We start from the raw sequence: 15,083 nt of genomic DNA, 5'->3' as shown, positions 1-15,083 counted from the left end.
TCATCATGACCCTTATATTGCTTTTTTAAAATTGCTTGATGGTCGTTGTCATTTTTAGACTGTATATATTCTTTTAGAGGAAGATAGAAAAATAAAGGAATATAGCAAAATGTAGAAAACATGGATTTTTTTCTTTAATCAATAATAGTTTAAAGCTAAACAAATCATATCTTAATATTTCAGATAGATTTGATGGTTAATTTGTAGACCATCCGCCCAACTTAAATTATTCAGTGGATTAATTCAATTCTTACATCTTTGATAAAGGACCATCAAAGCTTTTTAGTGGATTAATCTTTCCAAAAAACCTAAATATCAATTCTATGTCAATATAAATATTTGTTGGCATCGATTAGTCATCGTTTTTTTCGTATATAGATTTCGTATTTTGATACCCTGTGGTGAATTAAGATGCAAGACAATCTTAAAACGTTGTTATTGGGACCAGTTGTTATGGTACAAAATCGAAAATTTATATTTAAAAATGGCCGTTTAAAATTACTTTGGAGACAAAGTTTTAGTGATTGCAGAAGTTTCCGCATCAAGTTTCCGAAAAACATAATAAAATAAACCCATACGAGATATTGTAAATTTTATCGTAAATTTAATATTGTAATAAATTTTCATAACGCGCTAACGCGCGTTACTCAATTTGTTTGCACACACCGCTACAGTTATGAGACTGATTCTTTCAAAAAAATATGATTCAATGCTATATTGACTGATAAAACATGTCTTTTACTCTCACGTAATATCCTTAACATTCTCAACCTTTTTTTAAGTTTATAGATTTATGTAAAGAATTTTGATATTATAAATGAATACGTCAATCTAATATAATTTGTTTGGTTGATTTGCAGACAATACGGATCCTGTCGATATCTGTACCAACTACAAAATGAGCCTTTTTCTACCGAATGAACGTTATACCAGCGGGGGTGAAACACATCTCAACTTTACCAGTGATGATCGTGATGAGGGATATGGCTTCAGGGTTACAATCGTTCAAGGTACAGAGAGAGTATCGCAGCTCTACAATCAAACTTTTCAAGGGCTAATTGTTTTCAGCTCGTTGACGCGTTCATGCAACAGATTTTGTTCGTAAAATAAATCATCGATTATACAATTTATCATCATATTGCACGATATTTCACTCCGTCACAATGCGCAGCAAATATTGATGGTACAGGCACGTAGCATCGTTTTTGAAAGTGGGGGGCCAGACTCATACAAAAAATCTTGACAAGCAAACAAAAAAATATTCCACTGTTTATTTCATTCTTTTTAAATCAATTTTTCACATGGTCCCATAAAAAAGGGGGGGGGAGAGGAGGGGGCAACTCTGTTAATTCATTTTTTTTGTTGTAAATTTATGAAAATTCTTTGCTTCGCCAAAAGGTGCCCCCCCCCCCCCCCCGATGCTACGTGCCTGTGGTAGTAATAAATAATTCTTATAACAATGAGTTTGATTTAAATAAGACTCGTGATGTCAGGGTAAGAATTCTATTTCAGTTGAAACCTTAGAATCCTTAGGTATATGTTAAACAAATGAAAGAGAAATCTAAAAACTTTTTTTTGATACTGTAAATGTAGCATCCAGTACGAAAGCCAATTGAGCTCATTTTCGTAGGTAACAAAAAAAAAATCGGGAAAAAACGCGTAACTTTCGCGAGTAAACGCGAAACTTTTGCGAAACTTTCGCGAATTAACGCGAAACATTTGCGAATAAACGCGTAACTTTCGCGAATTAACGCGTAACTTTCGCGAATAAACGCAAAACTTTCGCAAGATAACGCGTTACTTTGTAAATTTCGCAATATAACGCGTAATATTCGCGAATTAACACGAAACGATTATATAAATATTGTCATTTCATTCAAGAACCCTTATGAAGATGAACGATTGAAAACAAACACATTTTAAGTTTTTATTATTCATTATTATTATAATATCTTTGTAACGTTGATTTATGAAGACAAAATTATATTTTTCACATATAGATATCAATAAATCTGATAAAACTTTTAATCATTTTAGATGTTATATGTTCAAAGTAAATAATAAGTTACAGCATCTTTTTATCATTTTTCATTTGTTCGCCGACTCTGTGTTCGAACAGGCATTCATTGATTATCTTTTTCTTATAAAATCAATATAAATTCAACCGTCGGTAACATTTAAAATCTTAGTACCGATTTTCAAATGACATGTGGTATATTTTGAGGACGAATTTACGTCATATAGATTTGTACAATAGCTTAAAAATTTCAATTCACAGCTTGACTAATCTTTCTGATGTTAAACTAGACATTAATTTATATTGTGGCGATATAACATATATTATAACAATTTGAACAATGATATCCTTTCAATTCTACAATGCATATGATACTTAATAAAACTTTTAATCCGAATTAAAATTGTTATAATTAAAATATGATGATGCCTCATTTTCGATAATACAACGCCAGTTAGATTGTGAGAAGCGCGATGCATTATGTCTTTTGAAAATCAGTACTAAGATTTAAAAGATTTCCTACGTTTAAATCTAAATCAATTTGTATAAGGTTTCATTTATTTCATTAACATCTTTATATAATAAGATTATTTTGGGTTTTTTTTTCAAATTAATATGTTTGGTTTCAGTCATTGTTCTTCATTATGGTTCTTGTATGAAATGACAATATCATATTTAAGTTTTGCGTTTTTTCGCGAAAGGTTCGCGTTACATCGCGAAAGATTCGCGATAGATATATCACGAAAGTAACGCGTTATATCGCGAAAGTAATGCGTTTATTCGCGAAAGTAACACGTTTATTCGCAAAAGTTACGAAAAAAATATTTTTTTTACGTACGAAAATGAGCTCAATGGGCTTTCGTAATCCAGTTTGATAAGTACAATACAATTTTTAATTTTTGTCATTAAACTTCATGTTCTTTTCACACAATACCATATTTACATTTTCAAATCGTCTTCTTTATATGAACTTATAGAATAGCTAAAATGTTCAATGCTGTGTGAACTTTTTAGTGACGTCACAATGATTACCGCACGTGCTTGTCGTTTGACGGTTGCATTACAGTTAAAAAAAACGGTTATGTCAATAATTGGGAACGAGTTGCCTTTCTCAAACGTGAATATAAGAAATAAAGAGCAATGTTAAAAGTTCATCGGGATATGAACTTGGTACGTGATCAAATCTAAGATGAGTCCCACGAGCAGCATGGGATTTGATCACGTGACGAACCAAGTTCACTTTAACTTACTGTTTATTTCTTGATTCTACCACTAAAAACCAGCTTGAAATCTTTTTGCTTTTTATTTGGAGTAGGGGCTGGCTGTTAAAATTAAATTCTTTATGAATAAGATACATATATTTCTCTGTAAAATAACAATGTATTGACAATGGGTGCTGAAAATATTAAAGTAATAGATCTAGAAAAAGTCTGTACAAGTCATTATGATGGGCTTTCTTGTCATAAACCTTAGAACGATATGACTCGGATGATGCTTTATGATATTGATAAAATGGTTTAAATTATCGCATGTGGCCATGCTCTATTGAAAATAATCTACATAATTAATTTAATGGACGTTTGATGTTAGGTACATTTTTGTAAATATATTATTGGAGGCTGATAAGATGTAAAACTCTTTTGTATTAAAAACCAAAACACATAATTTTTTTGACGTCACACCATCTATTCCGGTACACAGTGCTTTGAATAAAACGCTGTTTTATGCCTTTTTTGTTACTAAAGTAATCGACTGAACAAAATTGATAATCTTTACGTCCACACGTCAATCTAAAGTATATATACACGTATGCATAAATATGTGCATTTTTATTAAATAAATGTCAGTTCTTAATTAATCTGCTATCATTTGAAGTTGAAAATGACCAAGTAAAATTTAATTCCAAGTCAAGTTCTTCGCTTGATAACTAAATAAGTATGTTATACATGTAATAAAATGTAATTGGGATGTTTAAAATACGTTCTCTAAAGTCAGAATTACCATGTTGAAATAACGACGGCACATATTTTCTACGATACTTGGCATCTGTTGACAATTTCCACAACTACGCGGATATCTCTCCTACAGACCGACTCTATTCTACGCTTTGAGATTTCAACAAACATGCTCCGTTTGACGATGGTTTCAAATAGAAAAAGGTCAAAGATGAAAGAACAGTCTCAAATCCCTATTGTTTTAAAATTTTAAAAACTTGTCATTTTTAGCATGTTTAGAGCAAATATCATGAAACAAACCGGAAAAAGATGGTGTGACGTCATTATGATAGATTTAAAATTCAATGGCAGCTCCAATAGCGGCGGGAAATTAAAATCAAGCGATAGCTTTTCTTGATTTATTCATTGTTCCGTGGTTTTAATTGAAAATAAATACAATTTACAATAAATTGATTTATTTTATAACATGTTTTAGTTTCCTTCCCATTTAATACGGTATACAATTTAACTCAAATTTAAAATCAAACTAATCCGACTTTTAACATTTGAAAAACCAGAATCGCATTTAAATGTTTTTTTCACTAAAACTATGGACGCACAGAACTATATGAAGTTTAAACCATGATATGGAAGCGACAAAAAGTATTCGAATAGGTCCGATGACATATACAAGATACATATCTACATGTATCTTCTTTCGTTACTTCGACCTTGCATTTCGCTGAAAAATATTTAGTCCTTCAACATGGTTGCTTCTTGATAAACCAAAACAGCACATAAGATTTGTAGTTTAAAAAAATTACCAGACTTTGACCCGTGCGTGCACGGGTTGACCTTGCATGTGATATTGGACATTTACGAATTAGATTCATCAATACACCGTAGTGTTGACATTTACATAACCAAGCTTTAAGCATGTAGTACAATAATGCTATTAATTTCACTACACTCTGATTAGTTAGAATGTCTCGGGACAGGCCATCGATCGCCACAGTTAAAATGTCTCCCATATACCCGTAATGTAGCAAAAAATTGCAGAATCGCTCCGAAATGATTTTGGAGAAAATTAATGAAGTTGCATTGAAAATAACAGTTAAATTACAGTAAAACACGGTTATAGCGAACACGCTTATAATGAATTGACGCTTACAGCGAAGTGATTATCATTCCCCGTGACTTTATTTCTTGTTGTATACTTGACAGATATAACGAATTACGCTTATAACGAAGTAAAATTTCCCATCCTTGGGACTTCGTTATAAGCGTGTTTTACTGTATTCATAACAAACCATTTTGAAGCTGTAAATATCTTTCAGCTAAAATTTAATTCATATTAATTAAGAATTCAACATTTTTGAACCAACGTTTTTACAAACGTTTTTTACTCCCTTCGAATTTACACACCATATTGCCATTCGAAACTCTCGGGATTTTTTATTTTAAATGCACTGAGTAAGAGTTATCTCCCGCACTTCCTTTGATGAACAAAATAAATGACAAATTTTCAATGAAAATTTACATGTATTTGTAATATCATTACTGAATTTATCCATGCAAATGTGATAATGTGGAAACATAAACTAAAGTGCCTTCCGTGACTTAGCTTGAATCTAATGCGCATGCGCAAGATTGTAAAATCTAAAAAAATCCAGATGATTTCCGGGATTTTTTAAAGAAATTTTCGTTGATTATTAATTAGCGAAGCTTGATTGAGAAAAAATAAAAACAAATTGTTAATCTTCAAGTACCGATGATGTTTAAAATGTATAAAACATAAGACAGTACGTTCCGGATTTCTCGGTATTAAAGCCCAAAAATTCGAGTCTATTTTTTCAATATAGTAGTATAGATTTCTTTGATGATGCGATTACTGGGCTATAGTGGTCAGGGTTATTTGCACTACATGTATGTTGCTCTTTGCTTAATTTAATGAAAGTCTTTAATAACGTTATAAATGTTCACAGTGGACCTCGGAGCTACGCAGTCACCAACAACCGAAACAACTGCAGCATCAGCACATGTAGGAACAACAACAGAAACAATTGTAAAATCAACACCAACATCCGTACCAGCAACAGTGCAATCTGTCTCATCGACAATCACTGCTTCATCAGCAGAATCAACAGCTGTCGTATCAACAGCAGCTCCTCATACGGACCCTTCAACAGGTAATTAAAAGTATTACAAGTGTGCTTTGCAACATAGTTATTTTTGCCTATTAGTAAATTAACTTATTCTCACGAAAAAACATACCCAGTATATACTTTTAAAAACATATTCCTTTAATAATTTCCCTTTTTAAAACCATATAAACCTCATTTACAATTATAACGGTATTGTTTGCACTTACATCTAATACAACCTCTATTTTAACATATGAATAACTTAATAGTATTAATAACGACTCCTTTTTGGGAAAGTTTGCAAAAAAGTTAATAGTATGTTAAACATTTTTCAATATTTACTTTATATTATTTATATATACTTACAAATGTACATGTAAAAACTCAAGTGAATGTGTTAATTTTACTAAATATGTCACGTAGATAAGAAAATCGTGTACAATAATTATAACAACCTTTGCATAAAGGGTTACCAGAATGTAAGGTACATGTAATTAAAAGTTTCGAAGAGAATTGCTGCAAAGCTGAATAAGAAAAAATCATTTGTAGATACTTAATTAGTATGTATTTCTTTCCTATAAGCTAGGGAAAATTTACTTGAAATCACAATTACTAAATATAAACTAGACACGATCTCGTTGCGAGCAACGAGGAGGTCTTCCGTCCGATTTTTAGAAAGTGATATGACGTCATCGACTTTAATTTTTGAAAGCAAAACAGGAGTTGCGTACTAATGCTTTCCTGTAATGCTTTTTATAAGTTCTCTTAAGTTGCTTTTTCAAATACTTGCATTACTTCCAATTGAGATAGAAAAGATTATACTTTTTTACCTCTGGCCCCTTAAATCCCTAGTTAGGTACATGAAGCGCATGAGAAAATTATTATATTGTTAGGATATATAAACGTATTATACCTACTTTTGCTTTTATAACCTATTACAAAACATCACTCAGTAAATGATTATATAGATAAGAGACTTTAGGCCCGTCTTGATCCCTAATTTGGGGGAGACAGTCCCTTTTTCTTCATATTAAATTAAACACATTTTGTTCAACAAGTGTTTAGAAATTCATTACCGTTCCTGAGATATATATGTGAAGGAAAGTTTTTGGGGCCGATCCTTAATCTCCTTATAAGAGCTGTTTAACGACATTTTAAAGGTTGAATATTGTTTTGTGGCTCATTTTGAGCATCTTTGCTTTCATACTGCATTTCCAAAGATTTTTCCTTTCTGATATATGGGTAATTAATTTTTTCGGACAGTTGACCTCTGAAAACCTCTAATTATGTACTGCATGGTAAAATCATTGCATTGCTTGGATACAAAAAATCTCTCAGTAAAGACTTTAGAGCCCTCTGGTCCCCTAATTTGAGAGGCAATCCCTCTTTTCTTGATATCGAATAAAATATCAAATATCAAATGATATATGGGTGATCACAACTTTGGACGATAGACCCCTTAAATCCTAATAACGTATTACATGATAAAATCAATAGATTCCTTAGATGTATAGCAGTAGAAATCGACTAAAAATTTGAAATTTTGTTTAACGTGATTTTGAATGACAACAGCTGTGAATGGAATTGGAGATCATTTTGGAGATTAAACAGGTTTTAAATGATGGTTATGCTAAGTATGTGTGCAATTTAATATACGTTGCAGTAATTTTCCCTGTCAATTAAGCCATATTTCAATGAAAAATAATGTACATGTTGAAACTCGTTGAATCCGGATGTTGTGTATTCCGGCATGCTGTCCAATCCGGCGACATTATTCAGCCCCTTGATATTTTCCAAACATTTTTGTTTAAAAAATGTTGTGCAATCCGGATCCTGTCTATTCTGTAAACCGCCGCGATGAGGAAAAAAACCCCCGAATGCTTATAATTAGTGAGAGTTATCTCCCGTAGTCCGGCCATTTATCGATCGATCAGCCTTCTGCGAGATAATCAATGCTCAATTATCGACCAATTTTTCTGTCGTTGCTATTGATTTAAACATCTATGAATATAGATGCAAAGTAGAAACTTATTTAAGTTTATTCTGTTAAGTCTTGTTATAAATAAATACGCATTTTTTGCAATAATAAGATTATAGTTCGACCCATTTTTTTCAGGCCGAGATTCAGAAAACTGCAGGAGTAAGACTGCCGAAATCGTTTGTCATCCACTCATTATACCTCGAAACGTTATAATTTCAAATCAGGCACCAAACAATGAAGAGAAGTGGAAATATTCGGCGGAACTAAATATTTAAATATTCTTATGATATTCTTTTGTATTTATGGCAAATGTAGATTAATTAATTTTTTCTCCTACAAGATATAATCGCACTTGTGTTTTGTAACCATATCTTTTAAACTCCCATTAGCCAAATCTGTCAAATATCATGGTCGTTTCACCCTCTTGTTGCAAACCAAGCTGATATGTTCAATCTAAGTGCTGTTGAACGAAAGACTGGGCTAGAGAAACTTATTGCATGGACTGTCTAAAATTATTAATTTTAATGATAAATTTAGAAACTTAGATTTCACAATATGTAATTTTTGTTACTTTACAGGAAAATTGTCATTTCATGCACATACAATTTGCATAAAATAACTTAAATGTTATAAATGCAACCAGTGTTTGAAATTTAGACCGCCCTTGATAGATATATTTTGGGGTCTTCTTATCGGGGCCGTGTAACAAAATCTTAGCCATTACCGAGAAAATGCATGCACAAAAATCGTTAATAAAAGAAATGAATGCAGTAAACGGAAGCTCTTAACAAGGGGTAGTGCTATAAAATTCCTATTTACATGTATTTAACTTATCTTGTATAATTATCAATCATAAGCATTGGATAACTGCTATTGCGTAATTGGCAAACTTGATTTGTTTTTTGACTCCGGAACATCTCGATTCCGCTTTTATAAAATACATATGATTATGTACTCCAAACAGGTGTTGTACTTTACAGAACGTTCTTTACGCGATCGCCAAGCGCTTCTTTTGGGAAAGAACAGTCCTAATCAGACAGCAAATACATAATAAAGCATACAGACGTTTTATTAAAGTATATATAATTTATGTATTAAATATTCGAGTGTGCCTGAATATGCAAAGCCCATTCGATTTGAAAATTTCCCTTATCTACTAAGAAGTATTTTTAATAATTTGACTGTCCTCTACTCGATCTTAAACTGTCCGAATCCAAGCAAAACTTTTACTCACCGAATGTACATGAACTTTTTTAAAACTCACATATTCTTTCAGAATATAATTTCAATAACAAAAAATAAATTCCAATTAATAAAAGAATAAAATCAGCACTGAATATTCTTTTTTATGAATCAGACTACCTTTGTAAAAAGGTTAAACCAATAGTGTGACCCTTAGTCTTTTACGGCCTGAATATAAAAAAACTTCAACTTGTTTAAAATGGTTAGTTTTATCGTGTCCGCACCTACCGCAAGCATGTAACATTGTACTTCTTACATGTAAGCTGCCTTAATTATATTTCAACTTTAAATATATTTCAACTTTTACTTTCAACCATTCTCTCTCTCTCTTTCTTTCTCATAAAAAGATTCTAATATTTTGTTAGCTAAATAAATTATCACAGAATACAGATACTTATGATGTGTGTGTTGGAATAATCATGTTGTGAATATCGCCTATATTTTGTTGAAGTAGGGAATGTAATGCATTAAATTCTCAGCAGCAAAATGTCAGAAATAGACACAGGTGAATGTATTTGCATTTCAACTAGTACGACTGTAAAACATTGCATTATATTCATTGATAGCAGGGTTTTTTTCTTTATTTTACGCACTTTGATTTAATCAATGATTAGATGCATCGTTTACTAATATAATTGAAAATAAAAATGATTTAACAAAGAATGAATCAACATTCAAATGTGTGATAACATATATACACGAGAAGCATGTGTCCTAGACTACAACGAATCGGTCTGTGCTATGTAAATGTACACCCAACGTGGTGGGTTTGACATGTTTGCAGTCTGATAACTGAATTTTATTTTCCAACAATAATAGTATTTCATGACACAGACAAGACCACAAAGAACGCCTTATTTCAATGACAGTCATACTATTTATTTATTTTTCAATTACGATACCAAAAACAGCATTACTTCATAGGTAATGGTATAATCGTTTTTAGACGGAGGCCCTATGCGCCTCCTCTATTGCTACCGGTCAGCTCACATATGACGTCGATAGTGGATTTGACGGACACCACCTAGCGGCAAAAATTGCAATATTCGATTGGGATTCATATTTCAATATTATAACTTTTTGAAACGCTTTTTCTCACTCTCTACAATCGAAACGTACATTCTGCGAAAGAAAAAGAACAACAGCTTTGCGAGATTGAGATCATGCATGTATTATCTACATGTAACATTAGGGGTTCTAAGCATGAACGATTTTTTTAAAATGAAAAAGTTCACTGTTTAAAAGTTTTTATTGATTATATATCATAAATTTTAGTATACAGTAAAACTCGGTTATAGCGAAGTTCTAAGGACCAGTGGATTTACTTCGTTATATCCGTAATTCGTTATATCCGTATAACGAATTTGCAAAAATAACTATAACGAATTCACTATATACATGTATTTTTTAAAAGACTACTTTTTTGCGAATTAAAGCTTAAAAATATGCATTACTTTGATACTTTTAACAATCGGATTCTGAATTGAAAAGTTTTAAATTTCGTTTTTATTCACCTCTACGGGACTCAAATCATATCTGTAAATTCGTTTTATCCGAATTCGTTATAACCGTAAAATTTTGCAAAGATTTGTTAAGAATTTTACCGGGGACTCAAAAAACTTTGCTATATCCGAAAATTCGCTATATCTGTGTTCGTACTAAACAAGTTTTACTGTACATTGTGAATCATTAGGTATAGTACTAACTAACAAATTAATTTTTTTGTTTGTGATTTATTTTGCATATTCCATAAAAGAGCATGAATATGTTAGCAAAGTAGTTTCTGTCCTGTAGTATTTAGTATTGCAAACTCTTAATTGATACTCTAAACATTGTATACCTTAAAATTTGAAGAAGAAAAAACGATTATTATTTTGGGGAGTTGATTTTTTATCAACTCTCCTATGCAGTAACCCTGGCAAACCGGAAGTGAAACTGTGTTTGGACCTAACCACAGATCATCGCCGCTGACAAGACCTTGTTCTCGAAAATAATCGATAAATTCGATGTAATGCATTCTGAAGCATTGAATATTATTATAGTTAAATATTGCTTGGATCTATATAATTTTGCAGAAATACTTACATTACTGATACATAACTTGATGGAATTTATTCTATCTTAAAATATTACACAACATGATTCATATGATATTTTCCTAGAATTCTTAAAATTGTCGGAAAAGCCCGAAAATTCATATAATGAAAATATGCGTTATTCAATTACGGAAAAGAAACTACTTGGCATGCGAAATTACATATCGTTGATTTAAGATAAATATCTATCGATAAAAATCAACTCCCGTTGGTTCTTCAATATTTGGAATTAATAGATTAACCTCCTCCGCAACGATGCCTCCGTCTCTCAGTACTTTCATTACTTTGATTCTTGTACTGACTTTAATATCGTTAAAATCGGAATTTTTTGTGTTTGCAGCTACATGAATAAAGCCATGTGTGCATTACAACAAGACACAAATTTTGTTTATTGGATAACAGTAGACCGCTCGCTTATAAGTCCAGCCGCGACCTATTTCCTCGGCCGCGGGCAAGGGATCGGATACGTATAATTGTTTACATACACGCAGCGCAGAATCCAGCTAGATTTTAAATGCGACTCAAATGGATTGCATAGAAGCAATTCTGTTATCCATATTGAGTTTCCTTAGATTAGAATTAAACTGTTTAAACACTTTCCGCATGTAACCTGGTACACTTTCTATGATAGTATGTAAAAGTATAATCTTTTTTTATTTACTAATAAAATCGGAACGTTTGTGTTTGAATTAAGCTACATAAATAAACACGTGTGTGCATTACAGCAGAACGCAAATCTTGTGTATTAGATAACGGCAGACCGCTCGCTAGTCGAGCCGCGACCTATTTCCTCGGTCGCGGGCAAGGGTGTTCACATACACAGCTCCGAATCCAGTTTAAATTTTTAAAAAGCGACTCAAAGGCATTGCAAAGAATTAGTTCTTTTATCCATAATGTGTTTCACTAGAAATAACTAAAATGTTAACACTTTGTCTTTCCGTATGTAAACTGGTACCCTTTATGTCCGTTATACGCACAAACGTTTATTTGCCAAATAAAACACAAATACATAGTAACAAGTCGAATTTGTACACTCATATTACGCAATATCGGAACAAAATATTATTGTCACGACATTAATAAGATCATAATGAACAACTTTTGCAGCGACAGCCATATCGAAATCTTAACCGCTTTTGAGTTATAAAGGGATAACTTTCAAGAAGTCTAGATCCCTAACCTGAGGGACCAGCCCCTTTTTCCTGATGTCAAATGAAAGATCATTAAAGGTCAGACGACACGTTCCTCGAGAATCTTTTTTGTATCTCCTCGTAATGAAGAGTTCCAATAAAAAATATTAATTTTATAATTACTTTAAAAATGATGCAAAATTTACTTGAATTTGGTTATATGTGTACAGGGTCGAGTGGTTAGAACCGTGGCCGCTCACAGCCAGAAGCGAGGTCGTGAGTTCAAAGCCCCGTCCCGGCGGAGATATAATTCTAATTTAGTGAGTTTCGCTGTGCTGTAGATGTATTTATTTTTATATCAGCAATTCAAGTGTATTTTCAAGAAGATTATATAGGATATTGCATACTCTAGTATTTTGCAGAAATGCCTGGTTAGGTACCCTAATGTTTTGCAAGAAAGCTTGTCAAAGTAGTTTTAAACCATTAACAAATTCCTGGAAAAAGTTATCTAAAATTTAGGAACGTGTCGTCTAACCTTAAACATACATTTTTTCTGTTCTACATGTCTTTACAAAATAATTCCGGAAAAAAAAGAAAAACTAAGAAAACCATGCAAAATCACAACGCTTTTTTATTTCATTTTTGAGCCCTACCGAGCTTCGTCGCTTTTTGCGCTGAAAAATTATAAAAGCCCAATTACATATCTACAATCTTTTATCTACCATTCCTAAAATTTTGAACTCAATATCTTTTTAAGTTTATGAGAACCTTCGTGGACAATAATAGGGAACTAGAGCAAAGCTTGTTGCAAAGCAACGAGTGGGTCTTCCGTTAATGTCGGCAGTAAAGCTGGAAGTTCCTGTAAGAAGCAGAGCTCTTAAACCAATAACAAGATTAACTCAAATAAAAAGATGAAAAAAAGTCGAATTATTCCTGGTAAGACTTAACAAAATACGAGTGGTTTTAAGTACGACTTCACAAAAACCTATCCGATTTCACTAACAACTTAACAAAAAAATCCGAATGTGTTCAAGTACGACTTAACAATTATTTTTGGTACGAGTTAGTTTTACTTTGAACATTACGCTTTTTTAAACCAAGGACGCGGAATCAAAATTTCCGGAAAAATCAATTTTTAAACCCCAATAACTCTGTAATGCATCGTCCGATTTTCAAACGGATTTCAATTTCGTATTTAGCATAACCAACCCTACAAAATAAATAAACATTTAAAATTCAAACGAAAAATTCGAAAATTTTAAAACACTTCCGGTTTGGACCGAAAGCGACGGAAACTAAATTCCAGCCTTATGTCCAAAACAAAATGATAAATGCTTCAACGCAGAAAATTCCAAGTCTCTATCTTTAAGCGTTTTGGAAAAACGTCCTGGACAAAATCACTTTTTTAAAATTTAAAAATTGACATAACTTAAAAATGGAAGTAACGTTGTAGTTATAAAATTAATATCTTCGAGGCACATTTATTCTCTTGAAGAATAATAACATTTTTTCTTATCAAGGAGCATTATACGAAGAAATACTTTCACTATGTTACTTTTATTGTGACTTAAGGAAGGAGTCTTCTCGTTATCAAACATACTTCTTATAATAAGAAATTCATGAAATTTTGACAGAGTCAAACGGATCATATTACAAAATGATTCTATCAGTTTTATCAAATTTGACCTTTTTGTTTTCGCATAAGAGCAGGTCAAGGTCACTACCTTTTCCTCAACGTAAAAACAAGTTTAGCTCTTTGTAGTTCTGTAGTCATTTATTTAAGATATGAAGATTCTATTCTTCAATGAAATAATAGAACATTAGAATGTCTATCAGCTTAAACTACTAAATTTGAATAACTATTTATACTAAAACTGATATTGCTTAGCCCGCATATCCTCTAATTTTCTTAAATTTTGAGGGAATTTTTATTATTTTTTCATGCTTCCAATAATAAAATATTTATGATTTTTATGTATAATAAAGACTTTATAGAAAGATATAAATTGACAGAAAAGCTAATATATTGACCATTTAATAAGAGAAAAAAACTGATTTTAGTGATTTTTTCACAAAAATCAGTGTATAGAAGGGCACTTTAAAAAGCCTACAAAAATGTAGTTTGATACGCAGGACAGTTAAGGCAACAATTTGCTTTCAAACAGCAGTAAAAGGGGGTCGTATGTTTAAGCTTTATTTTTTCTGCATGATATATTTTTTAAAACTATTTTTTGACTGATTTTGCAAAGATATGGGTCACTTTAACTTGACCATGTCTTAATTTGACTGTCACGTGACTTTTCAGTGTCACGTGGGCATCTTTAAGACAAGAAACGTCAATGCTAATTTGTGACAAAAAAGACAAGGGCAAAACAAACAAAGTTTGGAGTAAGTAATACGCCTACTTATTCAAAATTATATATACATCTTAGAAATCAATGCTCATTCAGTTGTAAAATTCGTTTATTATGCAAATTCCTAGGAAAACTGGCTTCTTGTTGCAAAAATAGCGCGTTCTTGTACATTTCGATTAAAATTA

General features: G+C 31.8%; 1 protein-coding gene across 7 annotated transcripts in view; it reads left to right on the top strand.

The window, feature by feature from the left end:
- LOC128155183 (mucin-5AC-like) overlaps positions 1-15,083 on the top strand; it is a 148,572-nt gene that overhangs the window by 33,181 nt on the left and 100,308 nt on the right. For all 7 annotated transcript variants that reach the window (XM_052816780.1, XM_052816782.1, XM_052816779.1 and 4 more), the window contains exons 9-10: positions 861-1,010; positions 5,937-6,140. In XM_052816780.1, the coding sequence (XP_052672740.1) occupies positions 861-1,010; positions 5,937-6,140 (354 nt within the window). The remainder of the gene's footprint in view (positions 1-860; positions 1,011-5,936; positions 6,141-15,083) is intronic.

Source organism: Crassostrea angulata, chromosome 7, assembly GCF_025612915.1.
Source record: "Crassostrea angulata isolate pt1a10 chromosome 7, ASM2561291v2, whole genome shotgun sequence".
Classification (NCBI taxonomy): domain Eukaryota; kingdom Metazoa; phylum Mollusca; class Bivalvia; order Ostreida; family Ostreidae; genus Magallana; species Magallana angulata.
This window is presented reverse-complemented; position numbering and strand designations above follow the sequence as displayed.